General features: G+C 43.8%; 1 protein-coding gene across 1 annotated transcript; it reads right to left on the bottom strand.

Annotated features, from left to right (window-relative positions):
• Positions 1–762: 762 nt before the first annotated feature.
• LOC121558018 lies at positions 763–15,482 on the bottom strand. The gene is made up of 3 exons (XM_041871504.2): positions 15,352–15,482; positions 3,885–4,139; positions 763–2,867 (listed from the first exon to the last, which is right to left on the bottom strand). The coding sequence occupies exon 3, from the start codon at positions 2,853–2,855 to the stop codon at positions 2,199–2,201; it is 657 nt and encodes a 218-aa protein (XP_041727438.1). The 5' UTR covers positions 2,856–2,867; positions 3,885–4,139; positions 15,352–15,482; the 3' UTR covers positions 763–2,198.
• Positions 15,483–22,626: the final 7,144 nt, after the last annotated feature.

The raw sequence follows: 22,626 nt of genomic DNA, 5'->3' as shown, positions 1-22,626 counted from the left end.
GGCAAAAGTGATAACTAAGTGGCTCAGGGAACAAAACATCGAAAGTTTGGGTCCATGGCCAGGAAACTCCCCAGACCTTAATCCCATTGAGAACTTGTGGTCAATCCTCAAGAGGCGGGTGGACAAACAAACAACCCACAAATTCTGACAAACTCCAAGCATTGATTATGCAAGAATGGGCTGCCATCAGTCAGGATGTGGCCCAGAAGTGAATTGACAGCATGCCAGGGCGGATTGCAGAGGTCTTGAAAAAGAAGGGTCAACATTGCAAATATTGACTCTTTGCATAAACTTAATGTAACTAGGTGAATCCAGGTGAAACCTATGATCCCTTATTGCAATGTATGACTTTACCCTTTGTTCTTCATCAGGTCCTTGTTCGTCAATACAGTTTGTGTCAACATCAATCATCTTCAGTCAACCTAATCTAGGGCACAGATCTTGTTAATATATTAATTATACAATTGTTTTTTTTAACTGCCCAAGGGGCTATTTTCCTGATAGAAGTCCAAGTACGACATCCACTTCTCTAATTGACTATATTTAAACACTTGGTCCTATAATAATATAACCTATTAAACTTGTGCCAGGAGAATTGTTTACAGTAATGGAATCATTTCACAGCATCTATTTCACTGCTATCGTTGTACTCATGCAACCCCCTGTATTCATTGCGGTCCACCGTTTCTGAAGCTGTTGTCTAAACACTATTGTGTTCTTACTCCATCGATTCAAAACAAGAATCCCATTCATTCACACATGTTCACAAAACAGCCATTTATTTGGGTTAAACAAATGAAATGTTTACAGAAAAGAGAAAAGAAGTTAGACTTAGTAGAGAGGAGTGGAAACAAAAGAGTTAGGAGTTCTGTGACTGCTCGACTGACACGTGAAGGTTGAGGGGGAGACTTATTCATGTAACAAGGAGGCTTGGCAGGCCCAATGCCATCTCTGTGCCCAGCCAAGGATGGCAACAAGATGTTAAAAGTCTACCCTTGGTATAGTATTTGTGCATGGAATCACTTCAGATGAGGGAAAGGAAGTTCACATCGAGTTGGTGTAAAGTAATAATGTTTACTGAACTCACATCTGAAGAGCAAGCATGTTGGCATATGTGAGTGCTTTTATTTTTTTCAACAGGTACAGTGCCGGACAGGTAGACAGGACAGTTAGACAGGACAACATATAATAACAATTTTGACATTTAATGTCTTAGGGAGAAGTGGCCACATTCAATTATATATGGGAGAAAATGTTTGAGTGCTTGTTTGCTGCGAAGGAATCTTTTAGCCAACAGTGTCAATAGAGACGGCTTCCATTCTATTACATATTCTCTGATTCAGATGGGTTAAATGCGGAAGACACATTTCAGTTGAATGCATTCAGTTGTACAACTGACCAGGTATCCCCCTTTCCCACTTATATTGTAGTTGTGAGTGTACAACCAGTCCAAAACCAGATATCTCAATTTAACGCATGTATATTATCTTCAACAAAATATACTTTCTACATATGCTTAATACCCTTTGTTACACTTAGTTAATCAAATATTATCAGTACTACTGCCATTATGTGAAGATGGCATAGTGTACTGCTAATATGATTGAATTGGGCAGTTAAGAGCGTTGAGACAGTAACCGAAAGTTCACTGTTTTGAATTCCCGAGCCGACTAGGTGAAAAATATGTCCGTGTGCCCTTGAGCAAGGCACTTTACCCTAATTGCTCCGGTAAGTCACTCTGGATAAGAGCGTCTGCTAAATGACTCAAATGTAAATGTTAAATGTAAATTACCCACTCGTACAAAGATCCTGAACCTTTGTAGTAAGGGTAATTAACTTGGGCAGTTGGCAGTAGTGTGCTGTTCATAGCACATTATTTCAAATTAATGTCTTGCTGCCCCCAACAGCCTATCACCAATTCAAATGTTCTCTATAGAAATAGAAATCAACTTGAGACAAAATCATTCCAAATTACATCAGATTAATGCAGTTTACAAAGCAAATATGTAAAAGCTCCTAAAATGAATTACGTATAGCTGGAGTACTTAGAAAAAAGAACAAATACTCTTGGTCTTGACTTGTTGAGGCACAAGACTGGAGCTGATCTGGCCTGTTGATATCTGTGCCTAAGTGAAGTTCAGCATCTAGCCAGGCCATGGATCTCTGAGGCTGGAGCGGGAGTGCATGCATTGCTTTCCTCACACCACTAGGGGCATGTTCTCTAGATCCTGGGGGATTTCCAGACACAAATCCCTGAAGCTGGAACTCTGCATCTGCATGGCCATTTCGCCATTAGTTTCCAAATCCCCCGTTTGGCTCCTGACCCCTTCTTTTGCCTGCTCCTCCTCCCTTTCCTCCCTCTCTTCTTCCCCCTGCTCTTCATCCTCCTCTCCATCCACCTGGACCTCCTCCAACATGACGCTGGCATCGCAGGGCCCCACGATGCCCCACTCGGAGTGATCAGTGCCACAGTCACCTGCGCCGCTCACCAGGTCCACATTACTGCGGGCAGGGCGAGGGGCACGGGCCTGGCGCCTAAGACAGCACACCTGGCAGGCCAGGACCACAGTAGAGACCAGCAGACACAGGATCAGGCCCCCGGCGCAGGCCACTACTATGAAGCCCAACTGGGGCTCAATGAGGCAGCCCGGGGTGGCCTCTGTGGGGGAGCTGGAGGTGTCTGGCTGTGGGGAGGTGTCAGGGAGGGTTGTGCTGTTGTTTTCCTCTGGGGTAATGGAGTTTAGGTCAGATGGTTCTGTGGCCATAGTGGTCTGAGGCTGAGAACTGCTGGTGTGTGAAGCTTGTCCAATCAGAAGGAAGAAGAGAAGATGGAGAGAGATTCTGGAGCCTTCCATGTTTCAGGTTCTCTGAAATGGTAGGATAGGAAGAGAATAGCTTTTGTTGTTCATGCCAGCAAACAGTCTGTGTTGTGACATTTTGTTAATGTTTGAATATAGTTCTAGAAATTGTGTGAGTTACACATGCTTGGGGTGCGCAGAGTTATTGCAGGGTCTCGTTTCTTTTTTGTTGTTGACCCCACCCAATGTTTTTATAAATATCCTAACAACATTTTGAATTACATACCTACAGTAGAAAAGAGGAGAATATCTTATTTTTAATGATGTCAACTTTATTTCTCAACTCCTAATATTGAGCAAATTACACTCATTGGAGCTTATTACACTCACTGGAGTGTCTGTCTGACATAGGCTTGGAAAAGCACCCGCGAGTACCAGTCGTGGCAAGTGCTGCTGGCTGCTGGTAGGCTTTCTTGACTTGGACATTTTTGCCAACACATGGCTAACCTTTGTTTAACCAGATAAGCAGCTGCTATTAGCAAAAATGTGTTTGGGGTTACCTTTCTAGCAATAGGCTATGTTGGAGTTGACACTTCCACTTCCAATTATAATGTGGGGAGGTCACAATAATGAAAAACTGTCTACCAAATCTATTCACAATTTTTGTTTAAATGTGTATTTATTCTCCCTGCCATTATCATTCAACTGATAAGACAAGATGTGATTAATAAAAAATATTGCTAACTAGCCCAGATAAGTCTTCCACGCACTGTCACAGTACAATTTACTCACAATTAATTAATTAATCAGTCAATGTGTTAATGAAGTAGACCAATACACTTGCCTTACCATAAATAATAACTTGTAGCAAGTTAGTTCTATGCAATACCTTTCAGGAACGTATTACGTACAATAAATGACAGAATAAGCTAGATGTCTTTGGTAAAATTTTTTACAAATTATCGTTTTGTCATTTTCATTGCAATGTCTACTTAAAATAAACTGAATCTTAGCACAAAACCACATTATTTGGTTATTACTTTTTTTTGTACAATGTATGTTGGAGATTGTGTGGGCATCACTTACCTGGGAAAGGGCACAGCCGTAGAGTGTGTGTGTGTGTGTGTGTGAGAGAGAGAGGCAAGGTGAACTGGACTAGGGAGGTGTCAGTATAAGGAGCAGGCGGGCGTGTGTGTGTCTCAGTCAGAGGAGGCACCTGCTGCGACCCAAAGCCTCTTGAGATGCACACACTTCCTATCCCCCCTCTGGTCTTTTTCTGACTTAGTTATTTCTGGGCTCCTTGAACCTTCACCGCTGTAGCACACAGATGTCTGTCACATGCTGCAAGAGAAAGAGACAGAGAAGGGTGTATGTAAATTAGTATAGGCCTACAATTCAGTCGAAGACTGCCAGCTACCAGTAAATGTTACTAATAATATACTGCTAGTGATTAACTATTTTTAGGCCTGAGAAGCAGATTTTTTATGTATTTTTTTAACCTTTATTTTGACACGGTCATGCCGAGACCAAGGTCTCTATTTCAGAAGAGCCCTGTAACAAAAAAACACTGTGTATGAAATGCTTTCAGAATGGGATGAATTTCTATTTTTATCTGTATGAATCCACCGTGAGACTGTTCTATCTAAACCAAAGAGACCAGAAAATACCAGTCTTTTTGGATTTATTTAACCAGTAAAGGTCTTTCTTTTTAGAGGTTGAACTGGCTGGCTGAGAAGTGCACCTTCTACCTACTCCTCTTCCATCAGACCTATCCTCAATGTCTCTTTCCCTTCTCTTTCCGCAGGTTTAAGACAGGCCAGATCAACGGAGACCTTCTAATCTACCATGTGCTGCTGACCCTGAAGCCTTACTACTCCAAGCCCTATGAGATCGTAGTGGACCTGACCCACGTGGGGCCCAGCAACCGCTTCAAGACAGACTTCTTGTCCAAGTGGTTTGTGGTGTTCCCGGGCTTCGCCTACGAGAACGTGACAGCGGTCTACGTGTACAACTGCAACACATGGGTGAGGGAGTACACCAAATACCACGAGAGGCTGCTGACAGGCCTGAAGGGCAACAAGCGGGTGCAGTTCATCGACTCGCCGGCGCGGTTGGCGGAGCACGTAGAGGCAGAGCAGCAGAAGCTCCCGGCGGCCACGCTAGCCCTGGAAGAGGACCTCAAGGTGTTCCACAACGCCCTCAAACTGGCCCACAAGGACACCAAGGTCTCCATCAAGGTCAGTAGCGCACTGGTCCGTGTGTAACCCTAGCATTAACCCTAACTTTCAAACTGGCCTACAAGGACAACAGGGTATGGGGAACAGGGAAGTGTGAAGGGCAGGCGGGAACAAGTAGAATTGTTTACTCAAAGGTCCCATGCAGCTGTTTTTTGGGTAACAATTAAGTAACAATTAAGTACCTTACTGTGATTGTTTTAAATTAAAATTGTCAAAAAAAATAATAATGCTTTTGGTTGGACTGTCTGGGAGTGGTCTAAATGGGGAGGGGAATACTGAAAATTAGCTGTTATTGGCAGAGGGGTTTGGAACTCTTTCTTATTGGTCTATTAACCTCTACGGGATCGGTGTCCCGTATACGTGACGGTTGAGCTAACGTGCGCTAAAGTGATTAGCATGACTGTTGTAAGTAACAGCAAACTTTCCAGGACATAGACATGTCTTATATGGGCAGAAAGCTTAAATTCTTGTTAATCTAACTACACTGTTCAATTTACAGTAGCTATTACAGTGAAAAAATACCATGCTATTGTTTGAGTGCACAACAACAAAAAACGTATCACGGCAACTGGTTTGATACATTCACCTCTGAAGGTAAATAATGTACTTACATTCAGTAATCTTGCTCTGATTTGTCATCCTAAGGGTCCCAGAGATAAAATGTAGCATAGTTTTGTTTGCTAAAATCCATTTTTATATTCAAATGTAGGAACTGGGTTCTACAGTTTGAACCACAGCTGTCTCTGGCTCCACCCCCACCCGCCCGGCCATCTAGATGTGTGAAAGTTAGTGTATAAGCTAATGATCCATCATGTATGACATTCCTGGTAGTGTGTAAACTTACATTTTGTATTACCGTATAATTTTTGTATGTTCTCTATAGAGCCAACTAGGTGAAAAATCTGTCGATGTGCCCTTGAGCAAGGCACTTAACCCTAATTGCTCCTGTAAGTCGCTCTGGATAAGAGCGTCTGCTAAATGACTAATATGTAAATGTAAATGTTATGTACTTGAAAATGTATCAATTGACCAATTTGGCACATTTGGGCAGACTTGATACAAAATAGTCCAGTATTGCAATGCTTCACTGGATCAATCTGAAACTTTGCGCACACACTGCTTCGATCTAGTGGCCAAAATCTAAATTGCGCCTAAACTGCAATATTATATTGTGGCCTTTCTCTTGCATTTCAAATAATTTTTTTTTTTTTATACGAGTTTTTTTTGTTTGTATTATCTTTTACCAGATCTAATGCGTTATATTCTCCTACATTCATTTCACATTTCCACAAACTTCAAAGTCTTTCCTTTCAAATGGTATCAAGAATATGCATATCCTTGCTTTTTATTTTATTTTTTTATTTTATTTCACCTTTATTTAACCAGGTAAACCAGTTGAGAACAAGTTCTCATTTACAACTGCGACCTGGCCAAGATAAAGCAAAGCAGTGCGATAAAAACAACAACACAGAGTTACATATGGGGTAAAACAAAACAAAATCAAAAATACAACAGAAATACAATTAATATACAGTGTGCAAATTTAGCAAGTTATGGAGGTAAGGCAATAAAATAGGCTATAGTGCAAAATAATTACAATTTAGTATTAACACTGGAATGATGTGCAAGAGATGATGTGCAAATAGAGATACTGGGGTGCAAATGAGCAAAATAAATAACAATATAGGGATGAGGTAGTTGGGCGGGCTAATTTCAGATGGGCTGTGTACAGGTGCAGTGATCGGTAAGGTGCTCTGACAACTGATGCTTAAAGTTAGTGAGGGAGATAAGTGTCTCCAGCTTCAGAGATTTTTGCAATTTGTTCCAGTCATTGGCAGCAGAGAACTGGAAGGAATTGCGGCCAAAGGAGGTGTTGGCTTTGGGGATGACCAGTGAGATATACCCGCTGGAGCGCAGACTACGGGTGGGTGTTGCTATGGTGACCAATGAGCTAAGATAAGGCGGGGATTTGCCTAGCAGTGATTTATAGATGGCCTGGAGCCAGTGGGTTTGGCGACGAATATGTAGTGAGGACCAGCCAACAAGAGCGTACAGGTCACAGTGGTGGGTATTATATGGGGCTTTGGAGACAAAACGGATGGCACTGTGATAGACAACATCCAATTTGCTGAGTAGAGTGTTGGAGGCTATTTTGTAAATGACATCGCCGAAGTCAAGGATCGGTAGGATAGTCAGTTTTACGAGGGCATGTTTGGCAGCATGAGTGAAGGAGGCTTTGTTGCGAAATAGGAAACCGATTCTAGATTTAACTTTGGATTGGAGATTCTTAATGTGAGTCTGGAAGGAGAGTTTACAGTCTAACCAGACACCTAGATATTTGTAGTTGTCCACGTACTCTAGGTCAGACCCGTCTAGAGTAGTGATTCTAGTCGGGTGGGCGGGTGCAAGCAGCGTTCGGTTGAAGAGCATGCATTTAGTTTTACTAGTGTTTAAGAGCAGTTGGAGGCTACTGAAGGAGTGTTGTATGGAATTGAAGCTCGTTTGGAGGTTTGTTAACACAGTGTCCAATGAAGGGCCAGATGTATACAAAATGGTGTCGTCTGCGTAGAGGTGGATCTGAGAGTCACCAGCAGCAAGAGCGACGTCATTGATATACACAGAGAAAAGAGTTGGCCCAATAATTGAACCCTGTGGCACCCCCATAGAGACTGCCATAGGTCCAGACAACAGGCCCTCCGATTTGACACATTGAACTCTATCTGAGAAGTAGTTGGTGAACCAGGCGAGGCAGTCATTTGAGAAACCAAGGCTATTTAGTCTGCCAATAAGAATGCGGTGGTTGACAGAGTCGAAAGCCTTGGCCAGGTCAATGAAAACGGCTGCACAGTACTGTCTATTATCGATCGCGGTTATAATATCATTTAGGACATTGAGCGTGGCTGAAGTGCACCCATGACCAGCTCGGAAACCGGATTGCATAGCGGAGAAGGTACGGTGGGATTCGAAATGGTCGGTGATCTGTTTGTTGACTTGGCTTTCAAAAACTTTTGCAGCTCTTTTAGAACATCAGCTGTCTGGATTTGTGTGAAGGAGAAGCGGGGGGGGCATGGGCAAGTTGCAGCGGAGGGTGCAGAGCTGGTGGCCGGGGTAGTGGTAGCCAGGTGGAAAGCATGGCCAGCCGTAGCAAAATGCTTGTTGAAATTCTCGATTATTGTAGATTTATCGGTGGTGATAGTGTTTCCTAGCCTCAGTGCAGTGGGCAGCTGGGAGGAAGTGCTCTTATTTTCCATGGACTTTACAGTGTCCCAAAACTTTTTGGAGTTAGTGCTACAGGATGCAAATTTCTGTTTGAAAAAGTTAGCCTTTGCTTTCCTAACTGCTTGTGTATATTGATTCCTAACTTCCCTGAAAAGTTGCATATCACGGGGGCTATTTGATGCTAATGCAGTACGCCACAGGATGTTTTTGTGCTGGTCAAGGGCAGTCAAGTCTGAGGAGAACCAGGGGCTATATCTGTTCTTAGTTCTGTATTTTTTGAATGGGGCATGTCTATTTAAGATTGAGAGGAAATTACTTTTAAAGAACAACCAGGCATCCTCTACTGACGGAATGAGATCTATATCCATCCAGGATACCTGGGCCAGGTCAATTAGGAAGGCCTGCTCGCTGAAGTGTTTTTGGGAGCGTTTGACAGTGATGAGGGGTGGTCGTTTGACCGCGGACCCGTTACGGACGCAGGCAATAAGGCAGTGATCCTGGTTGAAGACAGCGGAGGTGTATTTAGAGGGTAAGTTAGTCAGGATGATATCTATGAGGGTACCCATGTTTACGGATTTAGGGTTGTACCTGGTAGGTTCGTTGATAATTTGTGTGAGATTGAGGGCATCTAGTTTAGATTGTAGGATGGCCGGGGTGTTAAGCATATCCCAATTTAGGTCACCAAGCAGTACGAACTCTGAGGATAGATGGGGGCAATCAATTCACATATGGTGTCCAGGGCACAGCTGGGGGCTGAGGGGGGTCTGTAGCAAGCGCAACAGTGAGAATTTATTTCTGGAAAGGTGATTTTTAAATGACTGTTTGGGCACAGACCTGGATAGTATGATGACTCTGCCTATCTACAGTAATTACCCCCTTTGGCAGTTCTATCTAGACGGAAAATGTTATAGTTGGGGATGGAAATTTCAGAATTTTTGGTGGCCTTCCTAAGCCAGGATTCAGACACTGCTAGAACATCAGGGTTGGCGGAGTGTGCTTCAGGTCCTGAGCTACAGGCAGTTAGATTTGGGTATGTCATTTTAGGCGAAAATTGAAAAAAAGGGTCTGATCCTTAAGAGGTTAACTAATTTACAGCATGGTGATGTCACCATGGAAAATCACAACTCCATCGCACCAAAACAGGCTGAAATTTCAGGTAGTCTTTTCAAACAGCTCTTACACTAACAGGGCTTCATCATCATTTTCACAATTTTACAGTGTTATTCCAACCTCATAGTGTAGAAATATATATAAACTCAGCAAAAAAAAGAAACGTCCCTTTTTCAGGACCCTGTCTTTCAAAGATAATTCGTAAAAATCCAAATAACTTCACATATCTTCATTGTAAAGGGTTTAAACACTGTTTCCCATGCTTGTTCAATGAACCATAAACAATGAATGAACATGCACCTGTGGAATGGTCATTAAGACACTAACAGCTTACAGACGGTAGGTAATTAAGGTCACAGTTATGAAAACTTAGGACATTAAAGAGGCCTTTCTACTGTCTCTGAAAAACACAAAAAGGAAGATGCCCAGGGTCCCTGAATCTTGTTATGTTCATACAAATATTTACACGTTAAGTTTGCTGAAAATAAACGCAGTTGACAGTGAGAGGGTGTTTCTTTTTTTGCTGAGTTTATATATACAGTACCAGTCAAAGTTTGGACACACCTACTCATTCCAGGGTTTTTCTTTATTTTTACTATTTTCTACATTGTAGAAAGACATCAAAACTATGAAATAACACATATGGAATCATGTAGTAACCAAAAATGTGTTAAACAAATCAAAATATGTTATATTTTAGATTATTCAAAGTAGCCACCCTTTGCCTTGATGACAGCTTTGCACACTCTTGGCATTCCCTCAACCAGCTTCACCTGGAATGCTTTTCCAACAGTCTTGAAGGAGTTCCCACATATGCTGAGCACTTGTTGACTGCTTTACCTTCACTCTGCGGCCCAACTCATCCCAAACCATCTCAATTGGTTTGAGGTCGGGTGATTGTGGAGGCCAGCTGTCATCAAGGCAAAGGGTGGCTACTTTGAAGAGTCTCAAATATAACATATATTTTGATTTGTTTAACACTTTTTTGATTACTATGATTCCATATGTGTTATTTCATAGTTTTGATGTCTTCACTATTGTTCTACAATGTAGAAAATAGTAAAAATAAAGAAAAACCCTTGAATTAGTTGGTGTGTCCAAACTTTTGACTGGTACTGTGTATATACAGTGCTGTGAAAAAGTATTTTCCCCCTTTCTAATTTTCTCTACTTTTTGTTGCTTTTTTAGCAATTGGTATGATGTTCTTACTGTGGAATGCAGAGTTTGGTATTCACCAGGCATTACTGGAACCATGTCGTCCAAAAAGTTATACTTTTGAATCATCTGTCCATAGAACGTTCTTCCAAGAGTCTTGATGATCATCCAGGTGCTTTCTGGCAAACTTGAGTCAACTTTTTGGACGAGATGGGTCCCATTATGTCTGCCGAAAACCAAACACTGCATTCCACAGTAAGAACATCATACCAAAGGTCAAGCGTGGTGGTGGTGTGGTGGTTTGGGGATGCTTTGCTGCCTCAGGACCTGGACGACTTGCCTTAATAGAAGGAACCATGAATTCTGCTCTGTATCTGAGAATTCTACAGGAGAATGTCAGACCATCCGTCTGTGAGCTGAAGCTGAAGCGCAGCTGGGTCATGCAGCAAGACAATGATCCAAAACACACAATCAAGTCTACATGAAAATAGCTAAAAAGCAACAAATTGGACGTTTTGGAATGGCCTAGTCAAGGTCCAGACCTAATCCCAATTGAGATGTTGTGGCAGGACTTGAAACGAGCAGTTCATGCTTGAAAACCCACACGTCACTGAGTTAAAGCAGTTCTGCATGGAAGAGTGGGCCAAAATTCCTCCACAGCGACGTGAGAGACTGATCAACAACTATAGGAAGCATTTGGTTGGAGTCATTGCAGCTAAAGGTGGCACAACCAGTTATTGAGTGTAAGGGGGCAATTACTTTTTCACACAGGGGAATTGGGTTTTGCATAACTTTGTTTATGAAATAAATGAAATAGATATGTAATTGTTGTGTTATTTGTTCACTTATGTTCCCTTTATCTAATATTAGGTTTTGGTTGGAGATCTGATAACATTCAGTATCACAAATATGCAAAAGTAGAGAAAATTAGAAAGGGGGCAAATACTTTTTCCCAGCACTGTATATATATATATATATATATATATATATATATATATATATATATATAAAACACAGGAAAATCACATTTTTGACTTCTTTGGGCCTCAATCAATTTGAATAGATTAGTTTGTTGCCAAAGGGAAAGTAGAAGGTTCAATTGATTGGCTATTGAGTCCTGCTTTATGTAGCAGCATACGACAGCTGGTCTGTGTTGTCATGTACACACTTTTCTCTCAACAACAACCCTCCCTATTATCCCAGGTGGGCTCCACGTCCGTCCAGGTGACGTCAGCAGAGCGTACCCGTGTCCTGGGTCAGTCGGTGTTCCTCAACGATGTGTACTATGCCTCTGAGATCGAGGAGATCTGCCTGGTGGACGAGAGCCAGTTCACCCTGACCATGGCCAACCAGGGCACACCCCTCACCTTCATACACCAGGAGTGTGACGCCATCGTCCAGTCCATCATCCACATCAGGACTCGCTGGGAGCTGTCGCAGCCAGACTCCATCCCCCAGCACACCAAGATCAGGCCCAAAGACGTGCCGGGCACCCTGCTGAACCTCGCCCTGCTCAACCTGGGCAGCTCAGACCCTAGCCTCAGGTCAGACATTCAACATAGCTAAACTCTCTAGCTTCTTGGTGGATTCTGGGAAATGTAGTCCCATGGATATCTCGGGGGGGGTCAATCAGAGCAGGTCTTGGTTGTAGTGTGTTCTCTGAAATATGAGCAGTAGCTAAATACAACCAACTTCCTGATTTGAAATGGAATATAGTAGCTCAATCAATCAATCAAATCTATTCATAAAGCCCTTTTTACATCAGCAGATGTCACAAAGTGCTATACAGAAACCCAGCCTAAAACCCCAAACAGCAAGCAATGCAGATGTAGAAGCACGGCGACTAGGAAAAACTCCCTAGAAAGAAAGAAACCTAGAGAGGAACCAGGCTCTGAGGGGTGGCCAGTCCTCTTCTGGCTGTGCCGGGTAGAGATTATAACAGTACATGGCCATTAAGGCCAGATTTTTCTCCAAGATGTTGTGAGTATGTGTGAGGAGATGGTGTTATCTAACCTCTGCTGTGTGCCTTAGCTAACTGTGTCCCCTCCACAGGTCTGCAGCCTACAACCTGCTGTGTGCCTTAACCTGCACCTTCAACCTGAAGATCGAGGGCCAGCTGCTGGAGACCTCAGGCCTGTGTATCCCTGTCAACAATACCCTCTTCATAGTCTCCATCAGCAAGACGCTGGCCGCCAACGAACCACACCTCACCCTGGAGTTCCTGGAGGAGTGCATCTCCGGCTTCAGCAAGTCTAGTGAGTCTAGAACACGAACGCACACAAACACACATACTCACAAATGCATTGACTGAAATTCATTCCAAAAGATGCCCTCTCACTCTCTTTTCTCAGTCACACCCACCCGACCATGTTCTCTTTTACAGACCCACACTGACACTCTTACTTTCTCTCAGTAGACATGCACTCATACACACAGACAGGTGTAACGATCCACATCAACATGTCCTGACCAGTTGATGCGAAAGCCATTCGTTTTGGGGGGACTGTTTGATTGCCTTATCCATCAGTGTGCATTGAGCCATGGCTCTGGAGCCCTCGGCTCTCAGTGCGGGTGTCATGTCATTCATCCACACGCCAACCTCTGCTCCTCCACACTGCAGCAACAACAGAGGAGCTGGTGTTATCTAACCTGTGATTCTGTGTGTTTAGGTATTGAGCTGAAGCACCTGTGTCTGGAATACATGACCCCCTGGCTACTCAACCTGGTGAGGTTCTGTAAGCACAATGACGATGCCAAGCGCCAGCGCGTCAGCACCATCTTGGATAAGCTCATCACCATGACCATCAGCGAGAAACAAATGTATCCCTCTATACAGGCCAAGATCTGGGGCAGCCTCGGCCAGGTGAGAGTCACCGCACACACACACACTCGCGCACACACACACACTCGCTCACACACACTCACGTATGCATACACACCAGTTGTTTGACTCTTAGTTACATTTTAGTGAAACACTCTTATCTTAGAGGGCACATGTTTGCTTAATGTACTGTTAAATGTCTCCAAGCTCAATACAAACTGCCCATGTTGGCATTCTCAGAGAGTTAGGCTTACAGAGATGGGAGGCAGCCAGGTAGAAGATAGGAGGGACATTTAGCATTTTTATAGGCACAAGGAATGGTTTATGAATCCAACATGCCGAATCATAGCCAGTGTTTTTCAATATAAACATTTTTATAGGCACAAGGAATGGTTTATGAATCCAACATGCCGAATCATAGCCAGTGTTTTTCAATATAATTTTTTTTTATAGGCACAAGGAATGGTTTATGAATCCAACATGCCGAATCATAGCCAGTGTTTTTCAATATAAACATTTTTATAGGCACAAGGAATGGTTTATGAATCCAACATGCCGAATCATAGCCAGTGTTTTTCAATATTAAAAAAATGTATAGGCACAAGGAATGGTTTATGAATCCAACATGCCGAATCATAGCCAGTGTTTTTCAATATAAAAAAAATGTATAGGCACAAGGAATGGTTTATGAATCCAACATGCCGAATCATAGCCAGTGTTTTTCAATATAAACATTTTTATAGGCACAAGGAATGGTTTATGAATCCAACATGCCGAATCATAGCCAGTGTTTTTCAATATAAACATTTGTTATAGGCACAAGGAATGGTTTATGAATCCAACATGCCGAATTATAGCCAGTGTTTTTCAATATAAACATTTTTATTGAGTTGTTTTATTTTATTGAGGGTATCGAAATGACAGAACTCTGGGGTTTGAAGTGTTCTTCCTAAATATCGTTATCTACATTGTAAAAGTTCAATGGCTTGTCTCAGATGACTGCAATATAGACATCTGAATATAGCTCTCTCCATAGATAATAAACAACTCATTCTAAACTCATGGTAGAGTTTCCTTCATATTTTTCATACCCAACCCATTCCTTTTATATCCATTCGGGGTGGTGAACAAGTGCACACTTTGGGGAGAATGGCAGTTCCTTGTGTCTGACTTTGTGACCTGTCAATTCTACATAATGTATTTATTTCTGAACAGTCCCTAATGTTTAGCCCCACTGAATGCAACCCAGATTGTATGTGACCTGGTGACCTTGTAACCTGACCTGTGACCTCTGCCCTCAGATAACGGACCTGCTGGACGTGGTGTTGGACAGCTTCATCAAGACCAGCGCTACAGGAGGCCTGGGCTCCATCAAGGCTGAGGTCATGGCTGACACAGCTGTGGCTCTGGCCTCAGGGAACGTCAAACTGGTCTCCAGCAAGGTGGGTATCTACACTTTGAGCTAGTTTACCAGGCTAACACAGGCTAACACAGGCTAAGACATGCTAACTGGGCCAACGGTTTTCAATGGCAAAATGGCTAAAAGTTTCCTGTCAGTCTCATGTTAACACTGACAGGGTAACATGGCTAGGCTAGCATTCCTGCACTGGGAACATTCCTCCGTGTCACTGTCTCATGCTAACACAGCTAATACTCCTCCATGTCAAGCCCTGTGTCCCAACATGGATGACGTCACTGTCCTTGTCCTCAATGAACCCTCTGGTCGGAGACCGTTTTCCTCTCAGAAACTCCATGAAATCACTATCTCAAAGTATACTTTAGTAAAACTCTGTTAGAATCTTAATCACGGCCTAACAGTCCCAAGATGGATTTTCTAAATCATCATTTTGGATTAAGCAAATAAATATTCCGGTGTTATCAATATTATGATGCAGACAGTTTTTGTATGATACGAAGATAGACTCATCAAAACACTTTGTCCCAGACAACATATATTAAGTGCTGTTTTTAATCTAAAATGTCCTCCAAACAAAGAACATTTAACACTTACCAATTTAGTTTAGTTACGACTTCTCTCCACTTACATAATCCAAACTGACCGACTCATCAACTCAATGTCCATCATCTGTGAGCTGTTTATCCCAATTGTCCCTCTTACTGAGATAGAAACACAGACGGACACAAACCCTGACAGCCCAGGCAGACAATAGTAAGCCAGGCCCTCGCTCCTATTGTGGCAGACACTGTAAAGCATGGCAGTGAATGGTCGTCATTGTGAAGATGTTTTGCTAAGGAACAGCAAACACAGTGCTCTTTTAGTTGAAGTGTCGTAGCAGCCATCTTAGTCATTTACATCTATTTAAGTGAGTAATCAATGACTTTAAGCTTCACATTTGATTTGTAATTTGCAGGGTTTGTGTGTTCTGATATAGTCATCTTAATGTACACATCCATAAGAGGGTGGGCATTGTTTGGTTGGCATGTGCCAGCCCAGCCACTACTGATGTCATGACAGGCCAGCTATTGGGGACAAAGGGGACTTTGTCTGGTCCCCTTGGCCTATTTGTCACCCAAGGCTTGAGCCAATTATGTTTTATTTACAGATATAATCACTGCCATCTTCTCTCTGCCTCCTATTACGCCAACATCCAAAAATACATCTGAAGTTTTTTTAGGGAGACTGCTCGCTTTTAACATAAAATACCGGGCCTCCTGAGTGGCACAGTGGTCTAAGGCACTGCATCACAGTGCTTGAGGTGTCACTACAGACCCAGGTTCGATCCCAGGCTGTGTCACAACCGGCTGTGACTGGGAGTCCCATAGGGCGGGGCAGCGTTGTCCTGGTTAGGGGAGGGTTTGGCCGGGGGGGCTTTACTTGACTCATCACGCTCTAGCGACTCCCGCGGTTTGGCGGGTCATGTTTCGGAGTACGCATGAAACTCTAGACCACCTCTCCCGAGCCCATTGGGGAGTTGCAGCGATGAGACAAGATTGTAATTGGATCGCAATTGGATATCACGAAATTGGGGAGAAAAAGGGGGTAAAATACAAAAAGAAATGTTAAATAAATAAATAAAATACCAAAAAAGATACTGCTCTTGGCAGATATTAATTCTGTTGATGTTAACTCCACCAGTAAGCTCAAAGTATATGATGTCATATCACTGACTCTACCTTTTTAATACCTCATAATGATTGGTTATCTCCACACACCCTCTGACCAGGTGATTGGCCGGATGTGTAAGATCATCGACAAGACGTGCCTGTCTCCCACGCCCACCCTGGAGCAGCACCTGATGTGGGATGACATCGCCATCCTGGCCCGCTACATGCTCATGCTGTCCTTCAACAACTCTCTGGACGTAGCGGCTCACCTGCCCTACCTGTTCCACGTGGTCACTCTGCTGGTGGCCACCGGCCCCCTGTCCCTACGGGCCTCCACACACGGCCTGGTCATCAACATAATCCACTCTCTCTGCACCTGCACCCAGCTCAACTTCAGTGGTGAGGAAGCACACCGTATCTTCCCTGCAGACTATATACCATCTGTAGTTAAACGGCATACCCTTCCCTGGTCATTAATGTGTATGGATGCCACTGGGCTCCCGTGCAAGTAAGATATAATTGAGAGATCTAATGTAAACACAGCATGCAGTGAACTATGAAACTGCTTCAATAGAGGTAGATTTCTGTGTTATTTCTGTTCATTTAGACCTATTTGCTATAGATATCAGCGTTCAGGGTTTCTCTTTCAGAAGAGCAACAAGCCATCTTCTCCTTTTGTCATGATCTCTTCCAGAGGAGACCAAGCAGGTCCTGAGGCTGAGCCTGACAGAGTTCTCCCTGCCTAAGTTCTACCTGCTGTTTGGCATCAGTAAGGTCAAGTCTGCTGCGGTCATCGCCTTCCGCTCCAGCTACCGCGACCGCTCCTTCTCCCCCGGCTCCTACGAGAGGGAGACCTTCGCCCTCTCCTCCCTGGAGACCGTCACTGAAGCCCTGTTGGAGATCATGGAGGTGAGGGAGACACACACACAGGCATGCACAAACACACACACATTACTTGATATATTGTGCTTGATGAATACCGTATAATGTCCAGAATACATGCAAATCCCAATGTCTGACTGAATGTGTCCTCTCCTGAAAGGCGTGCATGAGGGACATCCCAGCGTGCAAATGGCTGGACCAGTGGAACGAGCTGGCTCAGAAGTATGTTTTCAGATATCCTTTGAGACAGATTCACTTTGACCACTATCAATGAATATATACACACTCTTTTTACGGCCCTCTAACCAATTGTGCTATTATGTGTGTTTTTTCGCGTTATTTGTAATTTATTCTGTACATAATGTTTCTGTCACCGTCTCTTATGACCAAAAATAGCTTCTGGATATCAGGACAGCAATTACTCACCTCGTATTGGACGAAGATTTTTTCTTCAAGGAGTCGGACGTAAAGGATATTCTACAGACACCCAACAAGGCCCAAATCCCCGTCATTCGCATGAGAAAGAGTGACGGAGATATCGTGGACGTAGGTCGGGGGACCTTGTAAGGATCCGACGGCGAGCGAGTAATCTGCCTCTTCCATCAATCCTATAAGCCAACGTACAATCATTTGAAAACAAAATGGACGACCTAAGATTACGGTTATCCTACCAACGGGACATTAATAACTGTAATATCTTATGTTTCACCGAGTCGTGGCTGAACGACGACATGGATAACAAACAGCTGGCGGGATATACGCTACATCGGCAGGATAGAACGGCTGACTCCGGTAAGACAAGGGGTGCTGGTCTGTGTATATTTGTAAACAACAGCTGGTGCAAAAAATCTAATACTAAGAAAGTCTCTAGGTTTTGCTCGCCTGAGGTAGAGTATCTCATGATAAGATGTAGACCACACTATTTACCAAGAGAGTTTTCTTCTATATTTTTCATAGCTGTCTATTCACCACCACAAACCAATGCTGGCACTAAGATTGCACTCAATGAGCTGTATAAAGGCCATAAGCCAACAGGAAAACGCTCATCCAGAGGCAGCGCTCCTAGTGGCTGGGGACTTTAATGCAGGGAAACTTAAATCCGTTCTACCTAATTTCTACCAGCATGTTAAATGTGCAACCAGAGGAAAATAAACTCTAGACCACCTTTACTCCACACACAGAGACACATGCAAAGCTCTCTCTCGCCCTCCATTTGGCAAATCTGACCATAATTATATCCTCTTGATTCCTGCTTATAAGCAAAAACTAAAGCAGGAAGCACCAGTGACTCGGTCAATAAGGAAGTGGTCAGATGAAGCAGATGATAAGCTACATGACTGTTTTGCTAGCACAGACTGGAACATGTTCCGGGATTCTTCCAATGGCATTTTTTTATTAATTTTTTATTTAACCAGATAAACCAGTTGAGAACAAGTTCTCATTTACAACTGCGACCTGACCAAGATAAAGCAAAGCAGTGCGATAAAAACAACAACACAGAGTTACATATGGGGTAAACAAAACATAAAGTCAAAAATACAACAGAAAATATATATATACAGTGTGTGCAAATGTTGCAAGTTATGGAGGTAATGCATTAAATAGGCCATAGTGCAAAATAATTACAATTGAGTGTTAACACTGGAATGATAGATGTGCAAGAGATGATGTGCAAATAGAGATACTGGGGTGCAAATGAACAAAATAAATAACAATATGAGGATGAGGTAGTTGGGTGGGCTAATTTGAGATGGGCTGTGTATAGGTGCAGTGATCGGTAAGGTACTCTGACAACTGATGCTTAAAGTTAGTGAGGGAGATAAGAGTCTCCAGCTTCAGAGATTTTTGCAGTTCGTTCCAGTCATTGGCAGCAGAGAACTGGAAGGAATGGCGGCCAAAGGAGGAGTTGGCTTTGGGGATGACCAGTGAGATATACCTGCTGGAGCGCATACTACGGGTGGGTGTTGCTATGGTGACCAATGAGCCAAGATAAGGCGGGGATTTGCCTAGCAGTGATTTATGGATGACCTGGAGCCAGTGGGTTTGGCGACGAATATGTAGTGAGGACCAGCCAACAAGAGCGTACAGGTCACAGTGGTGGGTAGTATATGGGGCTTTGGTGACAAAACAGATGGCACTGTGATAGACTACATCCAATTTGCTGAGTAGAGTGTTGGAGGCTATTTTGTAAATGACATCGCCGAAGTCAAGGATCGGTAGGATAGTCAGTTTAACGAGGGCATGTTTGGCAGCATGAGTGAAGGAGGCTTTGTTGCGAAATAGGAAGCCGATTCTAGATTTAACTTTTGATTGGAGATGCTTAATGTGAGTCTGGAAGGATAGTTTACAGTCTAACCAGACACCTAGGTATTTGTAGTTGTCCACATACTTTAGGTCAGACCCGCCGAGAGTAGTGATTCTAGTTGAGGAGTACACCACATCAGTCACTGGCTTCATCAAAAAGTGCATGATGACGTCGTCCCCACAGTGACCGTACGTACATACCCCAACCAGAAGCCATGGATTACAGGCAACATCCGCACTGAGCTATAGGGTAGAGCTGCCGCTTTCAAGGAGCGGGACTCTAACCTGGACGCTTATAAGAAATCCCGCTATGACCTCCGACGAACCATCAAACAGGCAAAGAGTCAACACAGGACTAAGATTGAATCGTACTACACCGGCTCCGACACTCGTCGGATGTGGCAGGGCTTGCAAACTATTACAGACTACAAAGGGAAGCACAGCCACGAGCTGCCCAGTGACACAAGCTGCCCAGTGACACGAGCCTACCAGACGAGCTAAATGACTTCTATGCTCGCTTCGAGGCAAGCAACACTGAAGCATGCATGAGAGCATCAGCTGTTCTGGATGACTATGTGATCACGCTCTCCGTAGCCAATGTGAGTAAGACTTTTAAGCAGGTCAACATTCACAAGGCACATTCACAAGGCACTGTGCCAAGTCTAGGTCCAAAAGACTTCTCAACAGCTTCTACCCCCAAGCCATAAGACTCCTGAACAGCTAATCATGGCTACCCGGACTATTTGCACTGCCCCCCCACCCCATCCTTTTCACGCTGCTGCTACTCTGTTAAGTATTTATGCATAGTCACTTTAACTCTACCCACATGTACATATTACCTCAACTACCTCAACTAGCCGGTGCCCCCGCACATTGACTCTGCAACGGTACCCCCCTGTATATATAGCCTCCCTACTGTCACTTTATTTTACTGTATATATAGCCTCCCTACTGTCACTTTATTTTACTTCTGCTCTTTTTTTCTCAACACTTTTTTGTTGTTGTTGTTTTATTCTTACTTTTTTTGTTTAAAATAAATGCACTGTTGGTTAAGGGCTGTAAGTAAGCATTTCACTGCAATGTCTGCACCTGTTGTATTCGGCGCATGTGACCAATAAAATTTGATTTGATTTGATTTGATTTGACAAGGCTGCAGGGCCAGACGGATTACCAGGATGTGTACTTCGAGTGTGCGCTGACCAACTGGCAAGTGTCTTCACTGACATTTTCAACATGTCCCTGACTGAGTCTGTAATAGCAACATGTTTCAAGCAGACCACCATAGTCCCTGTGCCCAAAAACACTAAGATAACCTGCCTAAATGACTACCGACCCGTAGCACTCACGTCTGTAGCCATGAAGTGCTTTGAAAGGCTGGTCATGGCTCACATCAACACCATTATCCCAGAAACCCTAGACCCACTCCAATTTGCATACCGCCCCAACAGATCCACAGATGATGCAATCTCTATTGCACTCCACACTGCCCTTTCCCACCTGGACAAGAGGAACACCTACGTGAGAATGCTATTCGTTGACTACAGCTCAGCGTTCAACACCATAGTGCCCTCAAAGCTCATCACTAAGCTAAGGACCCTGGGACTAAACACGTCCCTCTGCAACTGGATCCTGGACTTCCTGATGGGCCGCCCCCAGGTGGTATGAGTAGGTAACAACACATCTGCCACGCTGATCCTCAACACGGGGGCCCCTCAGGGGTGCGTGCTCAGTCCCCTCCTGTACTCCCTGTTCACCCATGACTGCATGGCCAGGCACAACTCCAACACCGTCATTAAGTTTGCCGATGACACAACAGTGGTAGGGCTGATCACCGACAACGATGAGACAGCCTATAGGGAGGAGGTCAGAGACCTGGCCGTGTGGTGCCAGGATAACAACCTCTTCCTCAACATGATCAAGACAAAGGAGGTGATTGTGGACTACAGGAAAAAACAGAGGACTGATTACGCCCCCATTCTCATCGACAGGGCTGTAGTGGAACAGGTTGAGAGCTTCAAGTTCCTTGGTGTCCACATCACCAACAAACTATCATGGTCCAAACACACCAAGACAGTCGTGAAGAGGGCACGACAAAGCTTATTCCCCCACAGGAGACTGAAAAGATTTGGCATGGATCCTCAGATCCTCATAAAGTTCTACAGCTGCACCATCGAGAGCATCCTGACTGGTTGCATCACCACCTGGTATGGCAACTGCTCGGCCTCTGACCGCAAGGCACTACAGAGGGTAGTGCGTACGGCCCAGTACATCACTGGGGCAAAGCTTCCTGCCATCCAGGACCTCTATACCAGGCGGTGTCAGAGGAAGGCCCTACAAATTGTCAAAGACTCCAGCCACCCTAGTCATAGACTGTTCTCTCTGCTACCGCACGGCAAGCGGTACCGGAGCGCCAAGTCTAGGTCCAACAGGCATCTTAACACCTTCTACCCACAAGCCATAAGACTCCTGAACATCTAATCATGGCTTCCCGGACTATTTGCATTGTCCCCCCCGCCCCACCCCACCCCCTCTTTTACGCTTCTGCTACTCTGTTTATTATCTATGCATAGTCACTTTAACTCTACCCACATGTACAGTTGAAGTCGAAAGTTTACATACACCTTAGCCAAATACATTTAAACTCAGTTTTTCACAATTCCTGACATTTAATCCTAGTAAAAATTCCCTGTCTTAGGTCAGTTAGGATCACCACTTTATTTTAAGAATGTGAAATGTCAGAATAATAGTAGAGAGAATGATTTATTTCAGCTTTTATTTCTTTCATCACATTCCCAGTGGGTCAGAAGTTTTTCGTACACTCAATTAGTATTTGGTAGCGTTGCCTTTAAATTGTTTAACTTGGGTCAAACGTTTCGGGTAGCCTTCCACAAGCTTCCCACAATAAGTTGGGTGAATTTTGGCCCATTCCTCCTGACAGAGCTGGTGTAACTGAGTCAGGTTTGTAGGCCTCTTTGCTCACACATGCTTTTTCAGTTCTGCCCACACATTTTCTATAGGGTTGAGGTCAGGGCTT

The sequence above is a fragment of the Coregonus clupeaformis genome, chromosome 5 (assembly GCF_020615455.1).
Source record: "Coregonus clupeaformis isolate EN_2021a chromosome 5, ASM2061545v1, whole genome shotgun sequence".
NCBI classification, from domain to species: domain Eukaryota; kingdom Metazoa; phylum Chordata; class Actinopteri; order Salmoniformes; family Salmonidae; genus Coregonus; species Coregonus clupeaformis.
This window is presented reverse-complemented; position numbering and strand designations above follow the sequence as displayed.

Bases quoted from the DNA above. Each gene is read 5' to 3' on its own strand.
- LOC121558018 (XM_041871504.2), bottom strand. From the start codon at position 2,855: ATGGAAGGCTCCAGAATCTCTCTCCATCTTCTCTTCTTCCTTCTGATT.